General features: G+C 66.0%; 2 protein-coding genes across 2 annotated transcripts; one reads left to right on the top strand and one right to left on the bottom strand.

Annotated features, from left to right (window-relative positions):
• Positions 1 to 649: 649 nt before the first annotated feature.
• On the top strand, positions 650 to 17,378 carry RBM10 (RNA binding motif protein 10). Its single transcript, XM_073322359.1, is given in 25 exon segments — positions 650 to 776; positions 4,782 to 4,890; positions 5,710 to 5,893; positions 6,006 to 6,191; positions 6,423 to 6,492; positions 8,140 to 8,213; positions 9,717 to 9,803; positions 10,279 to 10,339; positions 10,493 to 10,666; positions 11,121 to 11,281; positions 11,563 to 11,660; positions 11,753 to 11,840; positions 12,149 to 12,317; positions 12,653 to 12,816; positions 13,559 to 13,660; positions 13,662 to 13,704; positions 14,059 to 14,150; positions 14,247 to 14,414; positions 14,946 to 15,095; positions 15,389 to 15,454; positions 15,630 to 15,815; positions 16,084 to 16,158; positions 16,609 to 16,712; positions 16,945 to 17,074; positions 17,183 to 17,378. Coding segments are annotated over 24 exon segments (2,775 nt in total). The 5' UTR covers positions 650 to 776; positions 4,782 to 4,873; the 3' UTR covers positions 17,309 to 17,378.
• A 345-nt stretch (positions 17,379 to 17,723) lies between these two features.
• Positions 17,724 to 21,471, bottom strand: LOC140902328 (uncharacterized). Its single transcript, XM_073322301.1, is given in 9 exon segments — positions 17,724 to 17,865; positions 18,104 to 18,200; positions 18,667 to 18,799; positions 18,983 to 19,101; positions 19,425 to 19,445; positions 19,447 to 19,553; positions 20,125 to 20,188; positions 20,371 to 20,615; positions 21,330 to 21,471. Coding segments are annotated over 9 exon segments (903 nt in total). The 5' UTR covers positions 21,400 to 21,471; the 3' UTR covers positions 17,724 to 17,818.
• Positions 21,472 to 21,794: the final 323 nt, after the last annotated feature.

Genomic DNA, 21,794 nt, shown 5'->3' with positions numbered 1-21,794 from the left:
CAGTGTCCGGCTCCTACCCGCGGGTGCAGTGAGGTGCCTGTCGCGTGTGGACGTCACCGAGGTGCTGAAGCCCCCCGAAGAAGGGCTGGCCCCATGATGACATCACAACTAGATCAGTGACGTCATCGGATGCTATTGCCGCGCGCCTTGACAGCTCGCTGTGATGACGTCACTGCCCAACGCACACCGATTACACAAACATAGTCGTCACGTCGTGACGTTATATGACGTCAGGACAGTGAGCCATGAGTCACTTTTTTGAGTCATGACCTGGAGGCGGGATCAGTGAGAGGCTGCACCAATCGCTTGCGAGCAGAAACGGACTCTCTACCCTTTTCACCAATCCCTTGCGAGCAGAGGCGGACCCTGTGCCACTTCCACCAATCACCAATGATTAATGCAGGGCCTTATGCCCACCCACCATTCATCTGCCAGCAGAGGCGGGCCGTCTCACAGTCCAACCAATCCCCTGCCAGTGGAGGCGGGTCTTCAAGGGGACTCCGGGCGCTGCCGCGAGCGCCTGTGGGAGCGACTGGACGCGGTCCCACCCATCCGGCGCGCGCGGAGCGGCAGGTTTCCCGGCCAATGGGATCGGGGCACCCCGGCCAATGGGCGCGCGGGGTGGGGTGGGAGCCGGCGCGCGGGGGGCGTGGCCACGTTCTCCGCCGCCGGGAGTCGCCAGGACTCGGCCGCTGGCGCCGCCGCCATCTTGCGTGTCGGGGGCGCGCGCGCGCGCGAGGAGTGTCCTGCCCGGCCAGCGGCCTGCCGCGGCCCAGGTCAGCGCCGCCTCGGGGCCGGGCGGCAGCGCGGGGGAGGGGCCGGTAGGGGTGGGACTTGGTCTGGGGACCCTGTGGGGGGAGGGGTGCGTGGCCTGGGGAGCTGGCGGGGGGGGGCTGGGCTGGGGGAGCCTGTGGGGGGCTTTGGGGGAGGAGCTTGTGGGGCGGGGGCGTGGCCTGGGGAGCTGGCGGAGAGGGGGGGCTGGGCTGGGGGCTGGGGGAGCCTGTGGGGGCTTTGGGGGAGGAGCTTGTGGGGCGGGGGCGTGGTCTGGGGAGCTGGCGGAGAGGGGGGCTGGGCTGGGGGAGCCTGTGGGGGCTTTGGGGGAGGAGCTTGTGGGGCGGGGGCGTGGCCTGGGGAGCTGGCGGAGAGGGGGGGCTGGGCTGGGGGCTGGGGGAGCCTGTGGGGGCTTTGGGGGAGGAGCTTGTGGGGCGGGGCATGGCCTGGGGAGCTGGCGGAGAGGGGGGGCTGGGCTGGGGGCTGGGGGAGCCTGTGGGGGCTTTGGGGGAGGAGCTTGTGGGGTGGGGGCGTGGCCTGGGGAGCTGGCGGGGGGGCTGGGCTGGGGGAGCCTGTGGGGGGCTTTGGGGGAGGAGCTTGTGGGGCGGGGGCGTGGCCTGGGGAGCTGGCTGGGCTGGTGGCTGGGACAGTCTGTGGGGAGAGGTGTTGGGGAAGGAGGAGGAGGAGCATGTGGGTGGGGGGCGTCTAGGGGAGGAGCCGGGGGGGAGGGAGGAACTGACGGGGAGGGGGAGTCTGGAGTGAGGGTTGGGCTTGAGTTGGGGGGGAGAGTCTGGGAATGGGGAGGGGTCCTGGCCTGGTGGTTTTGGGGGTGGGGAAGAGGCGAGGGGTTTGGGGGGAGCCCTGAAGAGGGGGAAGGCGGCTGGTGGGTGAGGCCGGTGAAGGGAGCGACGAGGAGGCGCGGGTTCACCTTGGCTGGGGGGTGGCCGGCCAAGTGGGCAGCTGGACTTCAGATAAAAATACCCCGATCTGGTCACGATAGGGCCAGCAGAGGGTGGAGTCTAGACTGGGATTGGGGGCTCCCTCCTTCCCATTCTGCCAGGCGCTATGCAGACCCTGCCCGGGGTTGGGGTTCCCCTGCCGTGCCGGGCGCTGTACAGACAGCTCCTGTCTGCTAGCTAGGCAGGGGAAAGTCTGAGAAGGGCTGTGGAGGTGCCGAGAGGGTTGGCTTGGCTGAGGTTATGTGGCAGGTCAGTGCAGAGCCGGGGTTTAGTCAGGCCTGGAGGGGGAGCAGAGACAGGTGCCTAGGAGAGGATGCTCCCTACGCCATGTTCCCTCCTCTCCGGCTCCCCCATATCCTGTCTCTGCCAGGGGCCAGTACCAGATGCTGTCGGGGAAAAGAGGCAAGGAATTGTGATGGGATGACTTGTCTCCTCTTAGCTCCCATTTATGACAGGTCAGCTTGTGTGTGGGGCTTGCTTTGCGGTTTTGAAGCCTTGTTAGAATTGCCCCACCCTTGATTTTAATCCTGCCTCAGTGTCACCTTGTGGCAATGAGTTTCACAGGCTCCGCGTTTTGTCTCCGTGTGACCCCAGGCTGTTGGCTTCATCTCCCTGGGATTCACACATCAGCAGAAGGGCCTGGTGTCATGAAGCCCAGGATGGGTGCTATGCCCCAGCTTTTAGACAGTGGGCTGGCACCCCCAGGGGTCCTGCTCTGGATATGGGTCGGTTTCAACCAGTCCAGACCCCTTCATTCCACTCCAGGCTCTTACTTGATACATGTTTCTAGCTCTGATCCAAGAGCAACGTGTTAACCCTTTCACCCCCTGCTGGGTAGCAGTGCAAAGTATGGAGAGAAACTGAGGCACACATAGGCATCAAATTCCTGCTTTGTCACTCCTGGTTTGGTGGGATCTCCATTGTCCTCTGTCCCGTGCTGGCTCAGACCTGGGAAGCCCTGGCAGCTTTATCCTTTCCCAGCTGCTGCAAGGTTCAACAGCTTGTTTGGCAAAGGAGGACCTGAGCCCCAGAGAGATGGATGACCTGGAGTTCAGAGGTGCTGCAGGCAGCCTCACCCACAGCACAGCTGGGACCCCCCTTTGCGGGGGTACCTTGTCAGCGTGATCTCAGCGGGAAAGCGGGTCGGTGTTGCAGGCTTGGAGCCGAGGGGGAGAGAGACTCCCACTTCCCGTCCAGCTTCGTCCCTGGCAGCCTGCGCTCAGCTCCGGAAAGCGCGGCTCATTTGGTTGGAGGTGTGGCGAGCCTGCAGCAGTCTGAGTGGAGAATCGAACCGCAGAGTGCTTGGCAGGGTTCTGAGCCAGTTCCATAGGCTCCTGCCCTCTCGGTATCGGTTGTGACCATTTCACGGAGTCAGTGCAAGAGAGTTGATCTTGGGTAGACAGGCAGGCTTTGTGTCTTGCGACAGAGACCTCCAGCTGGGCTGTATATTGGCAAGCAGGGTGTAGAGAGCTGGGTACCCGGGGTGTGTGTGTGTGCACGCTGAGCAGCGGGGCTGTGTGTATGTGCCACACCATGGCCAGTGCAATGATGCCCGACCTTCTGGCTAGTTGCAGAGGGAAGTGGGCATCGTCTCAGAACTCATTGCAATAGAAATAATCAATAGCAACTGTTAGCATATGGGGAGACCAGCCCCTGCATGTAACTCGGAGCAAAGCAACCCAGGCCCTGGAGGAATCAATCTGTGTGGGGGGATGTTTTGGGGTTGTGGGTGGAGCTTGGGTAGTGTCCCCCCGCCCCCTCCATCGGACTCCTCCTCTCGCTGCCTAAGAGCCCAGCAAGTTCGCAGGTGTCCAGTGAAGGTAGGATCCGTAGCCTGGGGGTGCTGAGTCTGCTACTTGCTGGGATGAATTAAATAAATCGCAGCCTATGCTGTGTGGGGCCGCGTGCTTGCAAAGCTGGCTGGCTCAAGGGGGGTGGGGAATGGGACCTAGGGTCTTTCCCCTCTTGGTGTTGCTGGGTCGGATCCAGCCCCAGGGCAGTGGGACTGGCTGGCTGCTACCCTTACGTTACCTGCTGCTAAGGGAAGAATTGTGTGTGTTACTCTGGGATTGCATGCATCATGTGCTCGTTAGGTTTGGGAAGCTGGTCAGTTGGCCACCTGTTGGAACACGATCTAATCTGGTTTGATAGTGCAGTGAGGAAGCCGGGATGTAGCTGGCGTCTTACCTCTTTGGTTGCATCTTGGTGCCATTTATTTATTTTTAGAACTTCATTTTGGTGTGTCACATTGTTTAAAGTTAAAATAACTCAGGAAACTCTGTACGGTGAAGCCTCGCAGAAACCAGAAAGTCTTACTCTGGTCTCTTCCTGTTGCTACTGCTGTGAGACAGTGCTGGTGTTGGGGGGGTTCAGGTACCGTTTCTGCATTTTAATCCAGCCAGAGGCTTCTAGGAATACTTACTTCTAGGAGCCCGGTGTGCAGGCCGTTCCCGGGAAGGATCTAGGCCTCAGCAGCATGGACAGGCAGCTGAGCCGGACCTCCCACAGCAGTGCCATGGCCAAAAGCGCTAATGGGATCCTTAGCTCCTCAGTTCGGCTCCTGCCAGGGAGAAGAGGCTGGGGAGGGGAAGGGCCATGCTGAGAGCCAAAGGGAAAGTGGGTGACAGAGCTGGGACTGGAGCATTGATTCCTGACTCCCACTCCCCCCATCTCTGACCCACTAGACCCCGCTCCCCTCCCAGAGCCGTGGAGAAAACCCAGTCCAGGCTCCCAACCTCCCCACCAAAAACAAACAACCAACAACTAGACTCTTCCTTCACATGTGTATATGGGAGACCAGGATTGGCATGGCCATGAGTTCGGATTGAGGGGCAGTGGCAGGACTGGGCAAGCAGGGGGCTGCAGGTCGGGAGTGAGGGACGCTGGCAGGGCTGGTGGGGAGCCCAGGGCTGGGCTAGCAGGGGCTGTGTCAAGATCCTCGCTCAGCCCCTGATGCCATCTGTCTGGCACTACTTGGTTGATTTCATGGGTCTCGTTCCCCGCGCCCTGTGGACGGCCATGCTAACTCCCCCCCGCTCTCTCTGCCTCCAGGGCTTGTGGACACGGCTGGTGGCAGTGCTGTGTGGTGAGTGCCCACCGAAGAGCCTGGCCTGTTCCGAAGCACTGACCCGCTGCAGGAGGAAATGGAGTATGAACGGAGGTACCATCTCCCCACGCCAATGGGCCCGTGCGCCCCTGTATCGGGAGGGCTGGGGCTGCTGGGGGGGCGCTGTGCTTTGGGGCAGGAGGCTGGGCAGGCCAGGCACTGAGGGGCGCTGTGCTGTGGGGAGCAGGGCTGGGGACACTCTGCCCTGGCAGGCAGGGCTGGGCGTGGAGCAGGGCGGGGGCTCAGCAGGGGGTGCTCTGCCCTGGCAGCCAACGGTGCTGAACCTACACCCCTCATTCCCTCCAGATCGAGGGACGTGATCGTTCCCCTCTATTCGACATTGGTGAGGCCTCATCTGGAGTCCTGTGTCCAGTTTTGGGCCCCACACTACAAGAAGGATGTGGAGAAATTGGAGAGAGTCCAGCGAAGGGCAACAAAAATGATTAGGGGACTGGAACACATGACTTATGAGGAGAGGCTGAGGGAACTGGGATTGTTTAGTCTGCGGAAGAGAAGAATGAGGGGGGATTTGATAGCTGCTTTCAACTACCTGAAAGGGGGTTCCAAAGAGGATGGATCTAGACTGTTCTCAGTGGTAGCTGATGACAGAACAAGAAGCAATGGTCTCAAGTTGCAGTGGGGGAGGTTTAGGTTGGATATTAGGAAAAACTTCTTCACTAGGAGGGTGGTGAAACACTGGAATGCGTTACCTAGGGAGGTGGTGGAATCTCCTTCCTTAGAAGTTTTTAAGGTCAGGCTTGACAAAGCCCTGGCTGGGATGATTTAATTGGGGATTGGTCCTGCTTTGAGCAGGGGGTTGGACTAGATGACCTCCTGAGGTGTCCCTTCCAACCCTGATATTCTATGATTCAGAGGTGGCCGTGGGGACCGGACGGGCCGATACGGCGCTGCTGACCGGTCCCAGGACGACAGCGTGGATGGGCGGACCCAGCGAGACCACGACTATCGGGACATGGATTACCGCTCGTACCCCCGTGACTTCAGCAGCCACGAGGCCGCTAACGAGTATGACTCATCCGAGGAGCAGAGCGCCGAGGTGAGCTCTGGACCCAGGGGCTGTAGTCTTGTGGGGCTGGGCGGGCCTCTCTGCCGGGGATGGGGATGGGACGCGAGTGCCGGTCTCCCCTGACCCCATCCTCTCTCGCCAGGATTCCTACGAGGCCTCTTCAGGGTCGGAGACTCAGCGCAAGCGGGACAGCCCCACCGAGCCCCTGGGCTACCCCGGCGACGGGGACTACCGCGACCAGGACTACCGGCCCGAGCCAGAGGAGGAGCAGAAGGCCAGCAGCATCGTCATGCTGAGGATGCTGCCCCAGTCCGCCTCCGAGAACGATGTAGGTCTGGGTGGGGTGGGGCTGGGAACCAGAATGCCTGGGTTCTTTTCCCCGGCTCTGGGAGGAGAGCGGGGTCTCGTAGTTGTGGGGAGGGAGGGTGCTGGGAGCTGCTTTTCCATGGATCAATGCATGATCTCACATGAGTGGCGCCTTCTACCTCAGTTTCCCCTTGTCCATACCCTGGAGGTGGATGGTGCTGACTGTGTCCCTTCTGTGTGTGCTCCCCCACAGATCCGGGCCCAGCTGCAGGCGCATGGGATCCAGCCCCGCGAGGTGCGGCTGATGCGGAACAAAGCCTCAGGTGAGCTCCTGTTCACAGTTCTGCCTTCTGCCCCCCTTTCTGGCTAGGAGCCTGCGGCGGTTCCCCCTGCGGTGCGCGCGGTCGGTGTGTCTCTCTCGCTGGCAGAAACTACCCAGGCCCTGGTGCAGCCGGCTTCCCAACCCGCACCAGGCTTTTGGCTGGTACCAGTCCCTTGCCCGTGGGTCCGTGCAGAGCAGGGCCGGTTTGGTCAGTCTGCATGCAGATCCCGCACTCGCTGCTCTCTCTCCCTGTCCTTGGAGAGCGCGGAGGAATCCACGGCCAGGCGCGTGCCCCTCTCGCCCTCTCCTTGCTGGGCGTGAACCCTGGCCGGAATGGAGCTGTACTAGAGGCCGCGGCTGGGTTCTGCTGCGGCCCGCTTCTCCTCCCAGAGTGAGCCAGCGCTAGGGAACGCCGGCACTGGGCCAGCCTTTCTGGGGAGCGCGTGGCCAGGATGGGCTGGGCTGAACAGGTGAGTTGGCTGTTGTCTCGAAGGTATTTCCTTGGTGTGTGTTGCACACTCACTCACTCACACGCAGCCAGTGTTCTCTCTCCTTCCAAAGCAGGGTGTGTATATATTTATATTTTTTTCTCTGCATTAGTCCTGTGTTGTGCCAGGCCTCACAGGGGCGCTGTGGAGAGGAACCCTACTTTCCAGGGGCCCCTCCAGCCAGCTCAAGGCACAGCCCCCTGCAGAGATGTTTCCCAGCATGCACTGGCCCAGTGCTGGGAGCACCGCATGCTGGGATCCAGAGCCTCTGCACTGGGCTGGGAGCCAATAATCCAGCCCAGGGGGTCTCGTCTGGGGGTTGGGCCTGCTGTGTTCGTCCCACATAGCTCAGTGGAGGTGGGGGGGGGGGCAGGGACCGATGATTACCCCCACTGGAGTCCTTACTCCCAGCCCCCTAGCTTGGGAACCCTCAGCCAGGCCGAGCTAAAGGCAAAGGGGATCTGTGCGATGGGACAGAGCAAAACCTGTGCTTGACTGGGAGACCTGGATGGGAGTGTGGGGGCTGGGCAGGGGGCGCTCTCCCCCGGCAGACAGGGCCGGGCACTGGGGAGCGCTGTGCTGCAGGCCGGGGGGCTCTCCCCTGGCAGTCAGGGCTGTGTTATGGGGTGGGGAGCTTTATAGGGGGTGCTCACTCTGGCACTTAGGGCTGGGCGCTGGGGGGCGCCCTGCTATGGGGCAGGAAGCTCTGCAGGGGGCACTCTGCCCTGCAGACTGTGCTCACACCAGTACTCCAGCATGATGCTAGGGGTGCCTGTGACCAGAGCCGGGTCCTAGGACACTGAGCGGCGGGGGGGGGCTGGAGCCTGTTCTCCCTAGGGGAAAGCGATGCTCTGGGGAGGCAGCATGAGCAAGTGGAGAGGAAGCTGGTCCAGCAGCCAGGACTCCTGGGTTCTCTCCTGGGCTTTGGGAGGGGAGTGTGGTCTAGTGGTTGGGGGGGCGCCAGGACTCCAGGGCTCTATTATGCTAGCAGCCCCTTGGCTGCGTGGCTGGTGCTTCCCCTGCCCTTGCCCCCACACTCCCAGGAGGTGCCCCCCTCCGCGCCCCCGGCCCCGCCCCAGGGGGTGCAGCGAGAGGGTGCGTGATGTTGGCTGGATCTGTTGACTAACACACTGCGTCTGTATCTGAATGCTGTCCTCCAGGTCAGAGCCGCGGCTTCGCCTTCGTCGAGTTTAATCACTTGCAGGACGCTACCCGATGGATGGAAGCCAATCAGGTTGCTTTGCCGCACTTGACCCCCACAAGTACTGCTCCTGTTACTGCCTGACCCACACGCCTGGGCCTGCTCCAGCCCCTCAGGGAGAGCATCACCCCCCCACCCCCTTAAGGATTCACTAGTGCTTAGAGGCAGAGCAGTGGGAGGGCAGTGGGGTCTAGTAGTTAGAACGGGGGGGGCTGAGAGCCAGGACTCCTGGGTTCTCTTCCCAGCCCTAGGAGGGAGCGTGTTTAGAACATGGGGACCAGGAGCCGGGACTCCTGGGTTCTCTCCGTGTCTCCGACAAGTGTGTTCTGGTGGGTGGCTGGAAATGAGGATGCATGTGTTCTTTGCCTGGCTTCGGGCGGGGAGTGGGGGCTAGTGGTTAGAGCAGGGGGAGCTGGGAGCCAGGACTCCTGGATTCTCTCTGTGGCTCTGCAAGGGGAGTGTTGTGCAGTGGTTAGAGCAGCAGTGATGGGTGCCAGGACTCCTGGGTTCTGTGTCCCGCTCTGGAAGGCAGTGCGACATAGTGCATGGCAGAAGTGGATGTTGAGTGATGGCATCAGCCCTTTTCGTGCCGCAGGGCCCAGACACTGGCATCTGGCCCCCCTCCCATCCTCCAGGGGGTCACTCCATCTCCAGTCTCCCACGGGGGGCCAGGCTGCGAGCTTTCCCATGGCAGTGCCAGCGCCAGGAGCTAGGGCAGGGAGGGCGCCCGGCATCAGCCTTCGTTAAGCCTGTGCCCACCGGACCTGGAGGAGGCCCGCCGGCAGAAGAGCGAGCACCTGTCAGACCAACCTCCAGGCCCCATAGCCCTGAGATCTTGGTCTCCCTGGCCAGCTGGTGGATTGGAATTGGCTTTCACAACACCCCTCGACCTGCGCGGCTCCGTTCCTCTCCTAGCCGGACCGAGTGCGTGGGCGGGCGTCCCCAGTGGGAGCCGCCACGCGTGGCCGAGACGCTGTGCTTTGCGGGGTGGGGCGCTGCGCAGGAGGGGATCGAGGCAGCGCGGCGAGAGGCCGTCGGATCAGGCTCCGGCAGGGCCGTAGGCAGAGCAGATAGGCCGAGGGGGCGGGTGGGGGCTGTGCCGAGGTGGTGGCCCAGAGGTTGCCGGAGGAGCCGCTGGCTAGCAGGGCACGCATCGGTGGTTCCCAGCGGTGTCAGGTGTTGTGCCGCGCGGGTGTCTTGGATCATGGCTGCCCTCTCTTTCTTTCTCTCTCTCTCTCTCTTTCTTTCTCTCTCTCTCTCTTTCTCATCCACTCCCTCCATCCTAGCAGCCGTTGGTAGCTCGGAGCCGGCCGTGCCGGCAGCCCCAAATGCTGGGCCGGCACAGGTTAGCTTTGTGGTAGCCACGTAGCCGAGACCCAAACCTCTCCGGGCCTGCGGCCCTTCCCTCCCTCCCTCCCTCCCCTCCCTCATCCGTTCAGCAGAAGGGTTTAAATCTCTCTCTCTCTCTCTGCTGAGGCAGTGACGGGTGCCCCCCGCCACCTGCTGGCGCTCACCACTCTGCCTTTCCCCCGGCAGCACTCCCTCAGCATCCTGGGCCAGAAAGTCTCCATGCACTACAGCGACCCCAAGCCCAAGATCAATGAGGACTGGCTCTGCAGCAAGGTACAGGAGTGGGGTTGTGATCCTACGGTAATGGCCACTGAGCTAAGGGGCAGTGTGCTGCAGGGAGTGGGGCCAGGGGCTGGGCAGGGAGCACTCTCCCCTGGCAATCAGGGCTGGGCACTGGGGGCGCTGTGCTGCGGGGAGAGGGGCAGGGGACTGGGCAGGGGGCACTCTCCCCTGGCAGTCAGGGCTGGGCACTGGGGGCGCTGTGCTGCGGGGAGAGGGGCAGGGGACTGGGCAGGGTCACTCTCCCCTGGCAGTCAGGGCTGGGCACTGGGGGCGCTGTGCTGCGGGGAGAGGGGCAGGGGACTGGGCAGGGGGCACTCTCCCCTGGCAGTCAGGGCTGGGCATTGGGGGCGCTGTGCTGCGGGGAGAGGGGCAGGGGACTGGGCAGGGGGCAGTCAGGGCCGAGCATGGCAGGGGCCTCAGCAGAGGGTTTTCTCCATTAAGAGTCTCTTGTTAATTCCTGTTGCAGTGTGGAGTGCAGAATTTCAAACGAAGGGAGAAATGCTTTAAATGTGGCGTACCCAAATCAGGTGAGCTAGAAACAGTGCTGGTTTTAGCCCCCCATCTGACCTTGCTGCAGAGAATGCCACGGGTTAATGCCCTGGCTGAGCTATTCCTCTCCCCCACATCAGACCATGCAGCAGGGAGTCCCGCAGGTTAATAATACTTTCTGCCCCATCCAGAGGCTGAGCAGAAGCTGCCCCCAGGGAGCCGGCTAGACCAGCTGGTGGCGCTGTCGGGCCGGGAGCTGAGTCAGGGCCTGCTGCCCCTGCCGCAGCCCTACCAGGCCTCGGTGCTGTCAGCAACGCAGCCCCTGGCCCAGGCATCAGAGCCCTGCGCTGAGAACGCCAACGACAGTGAGTGGGGGGTGAGCGGTGGGGGGTGGGCTATGGGGGGGAGTAGGGGGCAGGGAGTGGGGCGGGGGGAGCCCTCCGGTTGCCAGGAGCGGGTATCGGGTGACGGGGTAGGTGTGGGGTGAGGGGGCAGTGGGATCGGTGCCCAGGTTGGTGGGGTGGAGTGGAGTGGATGGAGGGTACCTGGGAGGAATTGTTCGGGTCTGACCAATGCGGGGGGGGGGTCTAAGTGGGGGTGTCTGGCTGATGGGGTGCGGGCTGTAAGAGGGTGGGGGCTGGAGCCTGACTGGCAGTGGGTTTGCCCCAAGGGGGTGGGGCCTAACAGTTGGGTTGGCTCTAAGGGGGCGGAGCCTGGCTGCTGCTGGTGGGTGGGATCTTATGGGGGGCGGCCTGTTGGGCAGGGCCGGAGGGGGGGGGGTGTCCAGTCCCTCCTCACGCTGTCCCCCCCACCTCCCAGCCATCATCCTGCGGAACCTGAACCCGCACAGCACCCTGGAGTCGATCCTGGCGGCCCTGGCGCCCTACGCGGTGCTCTCCGCCTCCAACGTCCGCGTCATCAAAGACAAGCAGACCCAGCTCAACCGCGGCTTCGCCTTCATCCAGCTGGCCACCATCGTGGTGAGCCACCGAGGCCCCCGGGGCTCTGCTGGTGCTGGGAGGGGAGCGGGGTCTGCTGGTTAGAGCAGGGGGGGCTGGGGGCCAGGATTCCTGGGTTCTCTCCTCGGCTCTGGGAGGGGAGCGGGGTCTGCTGGTTAGAGCATGGGGGGCTGGGGGCCAGGATTCCTGGGTGCTCTCCCCAGCTCTGGGAGGGGAGCGGGGTGGGGCAGGGCTGTGTGGCTGGAGAGGCCTGGGCAGGTCTGGGCCCCTCTCACTCCATCTGTCCCCCCCCCCCCCCCCAGGAGGCGGCCCAGCTGCTGCAGATCCTGCAGGCCCTCCACCCCCCACTGCACATTGACGGCAAGACCATCAACGTGGAATTTGCCAAGGGCTCCAAGCGGTGAGTGCAGGGGCGGGAGGGGCGGGGGGATGAGGGGCCCCCACCCAATCCCACAGAGTGACAGGTCCCTTCCCTCTCCCCCACCCCCACAGGGACATGGGCTCCTCCGACAGTAACCGAATCAGCGCCGCCTCTGTTGCCAGCACTGCGATTGCTGCGGCCCAGTGGGCCATCTCCCAGGTAACCCCGCCCTGCCCGGGGCCTCGTGAGTAACTCGCCGGGGGGGGGCAGATCGGGAGGTGTGGGGGGGTGTTAATCCCCTGGACCCCCTGCTGCAGGGGTGTGTGGCGGGGCGTTAATCCCTGGGACTTCCTGCTGCAGGAGTGTGGACGATGTGGCTCCAGCCTGGATGGGGCTGGCTGGCAGGATGCCCCCATGCCTGGCACTGCGGGGGGGTGCTCTGCTGGCTGGGTCCCTGCCCCCACGGCAGACGAGGGGTGGGGGCTGGTGGTGCCCTCCGGTCCCCTCACCCTGCCCTCTGCCCCCAGGCATCACAGGGAAGTGAGGGGGCCTGGGCAGCCTCGGAGGAGCAGCCAGCCGACTACGCCTACTACCAGCAGGAGGAGGCCTACGGCGCGGAGCCGGCCCTCTACTCCCACACCTACCTGAAGGGCTCCCCGGCCCAGCCCGGCGCCAACGGGGAGGCTGCAGCCACTGGTGAGAGCGGGCGTGGGACATGGGGCCGGCCCCTGGCGCTACGCTCCCACTGCCTGGGGGCTGGGAGGGGGCAGGGTTTGGATCCCCTGTCGTGGTCAGGTTGAATTGTGGCAGCCTCTTACCCCGCCATGGGGTTCTGTGGGGTTCTCCCCCCCCTTTCACTTAGAAGCTTTGGAGTGTCTTGGGGTCCTGGCTCCCAGCCCCTCAGCTCTAACCACTAGCCCCCACTCCCCTCCTGGAGCCGGGGAGAGAACCCAGGAGTCCTGAATGGCTCCAGCCTGGGCAGTGGGTCTCTGGGGACCTCCCCTCACCCTCGCTCTCCCCTGCCCTCACAGGGGTGGAGCCGACCCTAGAGCCTGGTGTGCCGGGTGTCGACCCAGTGCCCGTCCTGCAGAGCTTCCCCCACGCCGCCCAGACCACCGCCGTGCCCGTCGTGTACCAGCCGCCCGGCGGGGCCGAGACCACAGGCACCACAGCGGGGACTGCTGCCACCGCCCAGGTAGGGCTGTCGGCCTGGCCTGGGGGCGGGGCTCTGCCCTCCCTGCTCGGGGGCGGGCCGGGGCCGTATGGAGGGCGGGGCTCTGCCCTCCCTGCTCGGGGGCGGGCCGGGGCCATACGGAGGGCGGGGCTCTGCCCTCCCTGCTCGGGGGCGGGCCGGGGCTGTATGGAGGGCGGGGCTCTGCCCTCCCTGCTCGGGGGCGGGCCGGGGCTGTATGGAGGGCGGGGCTCTGCCCTCCCTGCTCGGGGGCGGGCCGGGGCCGTATGGAGGGCGGGGCTCTGCCCTCCCTGCTCGGGGGCGGGCCGGGGCCGTATGGAGGGCGGGGCTCTGCCCTCCCGGCTCGGGGGCGGGCCGGGGCTGTATGGAGGGCGGGGCTCTGCCCTCCTGGCTCGGGGGCGGGCCGGGGCTGTATGGAGGGCGGGGCTCTGCCCTCCTGGCTCGGGGGCGGGCCGGGGCTGTATGGAGGGCGGGGCTCTGCCCTCCCGGCTCGGGGGCGGGCCGGGGCTGTATGGAGGGCGGGGCTCTGCCCTCCCGGCTCAGGGGCTGTAGTGGGTGGCAGAAGGGGTCTCTCCTCTCTGCTTGGGGGCAGCGGGGCCTGTATGGGAGGGGGTCTCTCCTCCCTGCTCTGGGTTGGGGGTTCTGCCCGGGGCTGTGAGGGGGTTTCTCCCCAGGGTGTCCCCACCCTGCTCTGGGTCGGGGTGCTCTCCTGGCGGCCTCCCCACTGCCTGCCGTCCTGCCGCAGAGCCAGCCCTACACCATCGTGTCCCCGGCCGTGCTGAAGCCGGAGACGCCGAGCCCAGCCCAGCCGAGCAGCACCGCTCTCCCCCGTGCCCAGCACCGGCCTGCCCCTGCCCACCCCCGCGCCGCAGGAGCCCTACGGCCAGTACCGTGAGTGGGGGGCTGGGGGGTGCATCGGCGGGAGGGGCCTTGTTGGGGCTGAGAGGGACTGTGCTACACTGGGGGGTCTCTGGGGGTTGGAGGGCCATGCTTCACGGGGACCAGTGTGGTGGCTCCGGGGGGTGTGTGCGCGCCATAGTGGGGGGATGTGCGGGGCTCTGGGGGGGGGTGCCACGTTGGGCAGGGGAGGGGGTTGGAGGGCCCTGGTGTGGGGAGGATGTTGGGGCTGTTGGGGAGGCTGTGCTATGTCGGGAGGGGTAACTCTGCTTTGGGGGGGCTGTTGGGGGGCTGGGATATTGGCCCTCTCGGCCCGCCCCCAGCTGAGCCCCGCTCTGCGCCCCCCAGCCGTCCCAGACGTATCCACCTACCAGTATGACGAAACCTCCGGCTATTACTACGACCCACTGACCGGTCTCTATTACGACCCCAACTCCCAGGTGAGCTGAGGGGGGTGCAGCCTGGGGGGGAAGGGTGCGGGCGGGGGGGGGCACAGCCTGCAGCACCTGACGCCCCCCATCTGTCCGGCCCCACAGTACTACTACAATGCACAGAGCCAGCAGTACCTGTACTGGGATGGCGAGCGCAGGACCTACGTGCCAGCCTCTGACCAGGGTGCCGACGCCCACAAGGAGGGCTCTGGGGGCAGCGGCAAGGAGGGCAAGGAGAAGAAGGAGAAACACAAGACTAAAACAGCTCAGCAGGTGGGTGCTGCCTGCCCCCCAGGAGCGCTGTGCCCTGGCCCCCTCGGGCGTCTGGGTAGGACAGGGCCTCCCCCGCGCTGCCTCTCCCCACCCGCTGCTCAGCAGAGGTTGACCCCCCCCCCCCCGAAGGGAGCTGCATGATCCCCTTTTCCATCCAGCCTGTTAAGCAGTTTGGCTCTAGATGCACAAGAGGTGTTGCTAGCCCAGCCTTCACTGGCAAGATGCAGCCACCTCTGGGGCAGGACAGCTGGGGAACAGCTGCATGTAACGCCACATGGGGATAGCTCGTCCGGTGCTGAGATGGAGCCAGCTCTGGGGTGAGGTGGCTGGGAACAGCCACACGTAACGCTGTATGGGAATGGCTTGCTCGACGCTGAGATGCAGCCAGCTCTGGGGTGGGGCAGCTGGGGACCAGCATCAGAAGCTTGGGACAGAAAGTGAAGGAGAATCCTGCAGCCTGTCTATGAGCTTCCCTCCCTGCCCCCCAACATGGGGTCAGCGCCCCACTGACAGCCCCCTGCCCCCCCACAGATCGCCAAGGACATGGAGCGCTGGGCCCGAAGCCTCAACAAACAGAAGGAGAACTTCAAGAACAGCTTCCAGCCGATCAGCTCGCTGCGGGAGGACGAGCGGCGCGAGTCGGCCACGGCCGACGCCGGCTACGCCATCCTGGAGAAGAAGGTACGGCCAGCATGGGGGAAAACCCCGGCCCTGCCAGGAGCCCCACAGCCCTTCCCATCCCTCCATGCCCACAGGTGCCGGTGCCGTGCCAGGCCCCCCGGCCCTGAGCTGCCCAACCCTGCCTCCTCCTCGAAGAGCCAAGGCTCTAGGCTGGCCGGGCAGGCCCTTGCCCCCCCAACCCCGGCCTGCCCCTGATGCCCCCACATGAAGCATGGGGTCCAACAGGGGAGGTGGGTGCGGGGTGAACCTGCCAGGGCCCCTGGCTGATTTCAACCACTGTGCTTCTCCCCTAGGGGGCGCTGGCAGAGAGGCAGCACACGCCCATGGATCTGTCCAAGCTGGCCAGCGACGATAGGCTGGTAAGTGCCCAGTGCTGCAGGAGCCTGGGGCCCCTCCCGGCTCTGGGAGGGGAGTGGGGTCCGGTGGGTTAGAGCCGGGGCGGGCTGGGAGCCAGGACTGGCTCGGGGAGGGCAGGGCGTGTCGTGGTGAGGGGCCCCCATGACCGGCCGGCCCCACAGCGCTGTTTCTCCGCAGAGCCCGCCGCGGGGGCTGGTGGCCGCGTACAGTGGGGAGAGCGACAGCGAGGAGGAGCCGGAGCGGGCGTCTGACCGGGAGGAGAAGCTCACGGACTGGCACAAACTGGCCTGTCTGCTTTGCCGCCGGCAGTTCCCCAGCAAGGAGGCGCTGATCCGCCACCAGCAGCTCTCTGGGCTGCACAAGGTGTGAGGGGGGCGTCACGGGGCCTGGCCCCTCCAGGGGGTGCCGGCTCCCATCCAGCCCGGGGCAGGGACTGGCTGGCTCAGGGGAGCGGGGAATGGGGCACGGGACTCTTCCAGTCTAGGGGGCGCTGGCTCCCATCCATCCCCAGGGTGGGGGGCGGGGAATGGGGCCCAGGGCCTTTCCCCCAGAGGGGGCGCCAGCCCCCATTCAGCTTCTCCCCCCCGGGGGCGACGGGGGTTTCCCTACCTACCTTCTCCTTTCATTGCAGCAAAACCTGGAGATTCACCGCCGCGCCCACCTGTCGGAGCAGGAGCTGGAGGCGTTGGAGAAGAACGACATGGAGGTGGGCAGGGGGCTGGGCTGTGGGCCCCCAGGGCAGGGGGGCCAGCATGGCGGGGTATAGCCGGGGGCGCGGATGGGATAATGGGCGGGCCATGCTGCACCAGAACAGTGGGGAAGGAAGAATGCAGGGGGCTGGGGGGGTGCTCTGACTCCAGGATGGGGTTGGGGGGCACAGTGTGGGGGTGGGTCTAGGGGCTGGGGGGGTGCTCTGACTCCAGGATGGGGTTGGGGGGTACAGTGGGGGGGTGGGGTTGGGAGGCACGCTGACTCCAGGGAGGGGTTGGGGGGCACAGAGGGGGGGTGGGGCGGGGGGAGCACTTTGTCTCCAGGGAGGGGTTGGGGGGTACAGTCGGGGGGTGGGGCTGGGAGGCACGCTGACTCCAGGGAGAGGTTGGGGGGCACAGTGGGGGGTGGGGCCTGGCCTTGGCTCTAACGGGCCCTCCCCCGGCAGATGAAGTACCGGGACCGCGCGGCTGAGCGCAGGGAGAAGTACGGCGTCCCCGAGCCCCCGGAGCCCAAGAAGAGGAAGTACTCCGCTGTGATGCCTGCCACTGTGTAAGCCCCCCCGCCGCCATGCTGCCCTGCCCACTCTGGGCGGAGCTCTGCCCTCTAGGAGCGCCCCTCCCCAGAGGTGGCTGCATCTGAGCGCGCTGGCCGAGCTGTCCCCATGCATTGTTATGTGTGGTTGTTCTCCAGCTGCCCCACCCCAGAGGTGGCTGTGTCCCTGTCCCCTCATGGGCTGTCGGTATCAGGTGCGTCGGCCGTTGACCCTTTGCTCTCCCCGCAGAGACTTTGAGCAGCCGACGCGGGACGGGCTGGGCAGCGATAACATTGGGAGCCGCATGCTGCAGGCCATGGGCTGGAAGGAGGGCAGTGGCCTGGGCCGCAAGAAGCAAGGCATCGTGACCCCCATCGAGGTACCGGGGGCAGGGCGAGCAGGGAGCCCTGCGGCCCTTGGGGGGGCAGGGGCTGGGGGTGGTTCCGAGGGGCAGGTCCCTGATCTCACCAGGTCTCCCCCTCCCCAGGCGCAGACCCGAGTGCGCGGCTCTGGCCTGGGTGCCCGCGGCAGCTCCTACGGGGTCTCGGCCGCCGAGTCGTACCGCGAGACGCTGCACAAGACCATGCTGACCCGCTTCAACGAGGCTGAGTGAGGCCCCGCCCCCGGAGACTCCCCCTGCAGGGGGGACTATGAACTTTTTTTTAATTAAAGGAGAAAAATGACTGTGTCTCCCTGTTGCCCCCTGCTGGAGGGGACGGGCCCTTGCGCCGTGCGCGTGTCTCCCTGCGCCCCCCGCTGGAGGGGACGGGCCCTTGCGCCGTGCGCGTGTCTCCCTGCGCCCCCCGCTGGAGGGGACGGGCCCTTGCGCCGTGCGCGTGTCTCCCTGCGCCCCCTGCTGGAGGGGACGGGCCCTTGCGCCGTGCGCGTGTCTCCCTGCGCCCCCCGCTGGAGGGGACGGGCCCTTGCGCCGTGCGCGTGTCTCCCTGCGCCCCCTGCTGGAGGGGACGGGCCCTTGCGCCGTGTGCGTGTCTCCCTGCGCTCCCCCAGAACCAGGCGCACCCAGCAGCTGGGGGGAGGCAGGCTTTATTCAGGCAGGGGCCGGGGGCACAGGAGCGGCGGTCGCTGGGCGGGGGCAGCAGAAGCGGAGACGAGCGGCGACTTCTCATAGGGTCCGGTGCAGCCCCTCGACCAGCTCGGCGTAGTGGGGCTCTGGGGGAAGAACAGGGGCTGAGGCTGGTGGAAGCCCCTCACTCCCGACCCGCAGCCCCACCCCCCTGCCCCGTAGGCCCTGCTGGTGCCCCTCACTCCTGCTCCGCAGCCCCCTAGGCTCCCCCCCAATACTGCCGGTGCCCCTCACTCCCAACCCTCAGCCCCCTGCTTGCCCAGCCCTGGACTCTGCCCCCCGCCCCGCAGGCCTGGGTAGCCAAGCCCAGGGCTGTCCCCTCACCGTGGTGGGGCTGGATGTGGCCGTGCCGGATGAGGAAATCCAGGGCGACCAGCGCGCAGTTGGGTTTGAAGTCACCTGAGGCGATGGCGTTCTTCACCTGTGGGGGTGAGAGCAGCTGTGGGCGGGTGGCCTTCCACTGAGCGGCAGCCACCTCTGGGGCGGAGCAGCTGGGGAACGGCCACACACAACAGTGCCCGGGGCTCCCTAAGAAATGTGATAAACAACACAACCTCCCTGGGGGCGGGGCAGCCACAGGGCAGGAGCGGCAGCACTAACTGCCTGGGGGGTGCCCATGCCCCCCTCCCTGCAGCACGGCATCCCCAGCACCCGGCCCTGACTGCCAGGGGCGAGAGCCCCTTGCCCAGCCCCACACTCTGCGCCGCCCCCCAGCGCCTGGCCCTGACTGCCAGGGGCGAGTGCCCCTTGCCCAGCCCCACACTCTGCGCCGCCCCCCAGCGCCCGGCCCTGACTGCCAGGGGCGAGAGCCCCTTGCCCAGCCCCACCCTCTGTGCCGCCCCCCAGCGCCCGGCCCTGACTGCCAGGGGAGAGCGCCCCCTGCTCACCTCATCTAGGCCCCACAGGTAAAACTCCTGCATCTCCCCGTCGCCCACACGGGGCTCGAAGTCTTCGGGCAGCTCCAGGTCGAAAACAAACTGGCACTCGGGGAAGATGCCCCGATGGTCCTCATAGGTGTAGCTGTGGGGGAGGGAAGGGGGTCAATGGGGGGGAGCAGTGCCCACTTGGACCCTGCCTGGTTCCCCCCCACTGCCCCCCTGGAGATGGGCTCAGCACCCTGGCAGATCCAGGAGCTGGGGTGGGTCAGAGAAGAGAGGAAGGGGGAGGGGCTTGAGGGGTTAACCCCCCACCCCCCCGAGTTACCTGATGGTGCCCACAGGCCGGGCCTTGGCTGCCAGCGTGGGGGGGATGCAGGCCTCCTCCTGGCACTCCTTCACCAGCGTCTCCATCACCCCCAGCCCCGCCGCGATGCCCCCCGCCGCCTGTGGGACAGCAGGGAGTGAGGGTGGTGCCCTGCATGTGGGGTACTTCTCCCCGGGCCCCTCCAGCATGGTACCTCCCCCAGGTCAGACCCATGCACCCCCCCCACACACACACACACTGTACCCTGCCAGGGGCAGAACCAGAGCCCCCCCCCCCCCCCCACGCATTACCCCCACCATGTCAGACCCATGGGTGCAGCCAGCTGTGTCAGAACCATCCCCCTGCTATGGGGGGGAGGGAGATTCCCTGCCCCCTCCCCCGCCGCTGGAGCTCTGCCCCCTGCATCCAGGGCCGTGCCCCTCCCCTGCGGTGCCCCCCTCACCAGGTTGTCCAGCCGGCCAGGGGTAGGTGGGCTTGGTGGGGGCGCGGCGGCCGAGCCACATGCAGGGGCGGCCCCCGCGCCAGGTGTAGCCATTCAGGTGGGTGCCGTAGCAGCGAACCCCCAGGAGTGCTGAGGAGGGGGGGGGAGGGTCAGTCGGGGGCGTGGGATTCCCCACCCTGGGGGAGCAGGAGCAACCCCAGGCCATCACTCTGCCCCCCAGCTCCTCTCCTCCCCACTCCACCCCCCCGCCCTCCTGTCTGCCCTGCCCACCCCATTCCACACCCCCACTCTACCCCACTCTGCCCCCCAGGTCCTCCCCTCCCCACTCCACCCCCCCCGCCCTCCTGTCTGCCCTGCCCACCCCATTCACACCCCCCACTCTACCCCCACTCTGCCCCCCAGGTCCTCCCCTCCCCACTCCACCCCCCCGCCCTCCTGTCTGCCCTGCCCACCCCATTCCACACCCCCACTCTACCCCCACTCTGCCCCCCAGGTCCTCCCCTCCCCACTCCACCCCCCCGCCCTCCTGTCTGCCCTGCCCACCCCACTCTACCCCCACTCTGCCCCCCAGGTCCTCCCCCTCCCCTCCCCACTCCACCCCCTCCCTCTTGTCTGCCCTGCCCACCCCATTCCACACCCCCACTATCCCCCCCTCTCCCTTCCCCCGCTGTGCCCCGCAGGCTTCCCCAGCAGGACTCACCGGTGGCCGCGCGCTCCATGCTGAACAGAGGCGGGTCGCAGAACCGGGGCATCACCTCATAGTGCTGCAAGGACAAGGGGGCCAGCTGAGAGAACCCAGGAGTCCGGGATCCCTGCCCCGCCCTGCCCTGCCCCCACCCCCCAGTGGTTAGGGGCTCTAACCACTAGACATCCCTCCCCTCCCAGAGCCAGGATGGGACCCAGGAGTCCCTCCACTCCCCCGCGGGGGCTGGGCACCCGGCCTCACCTCGTCTCTCCATTCACGCAGGCAGGGGAAAGCCCCAGGGTCCCGCAGCTCCGCGAGCACCTGCCCCACGGCGGCCGTGCGCTGCTGGGGGGACGCCAGGTGTGGGTGGAGCTCAACGTGGCCGGGCCCGGGGCAGACGCTGAACACAGCCGGGTAGCCCTGGAGCCGCTGGGCTACCGGGGCGGGCACGGAGCCCACGCGCTGCCCCGCCACCAGGAACGGCAGGCACTGGTCCCGGGACGAGCCTGGGGAGAGGGCCACGGTTAGACCCCCCCACGCAGACACCCTGCAGCTCAGTGCTCCCCCTGCAGCCCCTGCCCCCGCACAGCACCCCCTGAGCGTCCCCTGCAGCACCGAGCCCCCCAAATTCTTCCTGCAGTTCAGTGCCCCCCAAGCCCCTCTATAGGACTGTGCCTCCCCCCACTTCTCCCACAGCATGGCGCCCCCACCTGCTCCCCGTGGCTAGAGCCCCCTGAGCCCCCCCACCTGTCCCTTTAATTAGCTCTGTGGCCCCCTCCCGCCACTAAATCCTGCCCCTTTAACAGTTAAAGGGGGTCACAAGTCTCCCAGCTCCCCGCCCGGCCCCTTTAAGTAGTGAAGCACGTGAGTGAGTCCCAGCCATTCCCGCCGGCGAATTCCTGCCCGCCCCTTTAATAACAACAGACCATTCGTTTCTGTCGGCTCAATTCTCTCCTCACAGCCGCACCTTTAAGAATTAAAGGGCAGTAGGTTATTTTCTGTCGGCTCATTTTCCACCCCTCCTTCCCCTTTAAGAATTAAAGGTCCGTAGCCAGTATTGTTTGACGGCTGACATTTCCCCCTTCGCTCACCTCCCCTTTAAGAATTAAAGGGGCGGCCAGGGCCTCATCTCGTGTCGGCCGATTGCAGCAGGCGCCGCTTTCAGGAGCCGGTTACCATGGCCACGCGCCCGCCCCGCCCCGCTAGGCCCCGCCCCGCACCGGGCTCGTGGAAATTGTTCATCCGCTTCAGCAGCTCCCGGACCCGCTCGGACCACGCGGGGGCCGCCATGACACCCCCGGACCCGCCTCCAGCCAATCACAGTCGAGCGGCTTTCGCCTCAGGCCCCGCCCCCTCGCCAATCAGGGGCCGAGCGGGTCCGTCTCCCCCCCCCGACCAATCGAATCACGAGGCAAGTTGTAAAACCCGCCCCCTCCCGCCTCTCTGAACTGAGACTCCTCCTCAAGCCACGCCCCTTAGTAGTTGTTGGCCAATCAGCTGGCAGGCTCCCTCCTGGCCACGCCCTCTCTCCACAGTTTGCCAATTGGGTGGCAGGACCCCTGCCTGGCTACGCCCTCGCTCCACAGCTGGCCAATGGGGTGGCAGGATCCCGGGCCTGCCTCAGCCCTCCCCACCCCACCCCAGCCCCACTCGGAGCCTCTGCAGCCAGACTCAGGAGTTTGGGG

Source organism: Lepidochelys kempii, chromosome 23 (genome assembly GCF_965140265.1).
Source record: "Lepidochelys kempii isolate rLepKem1 chromosome 23, rLepKem1.hap2, whole genome shotgun sequence".
Classification (NCBI taxonomy): Eukaryota; Metazoa; Chordata; order Testudines; family Cheloniidae; genus Lepidochelys; species Lepidochelys kempii.
This window is presented reverse-complemented; position numbering and strand designations above follow the sequence as displayed.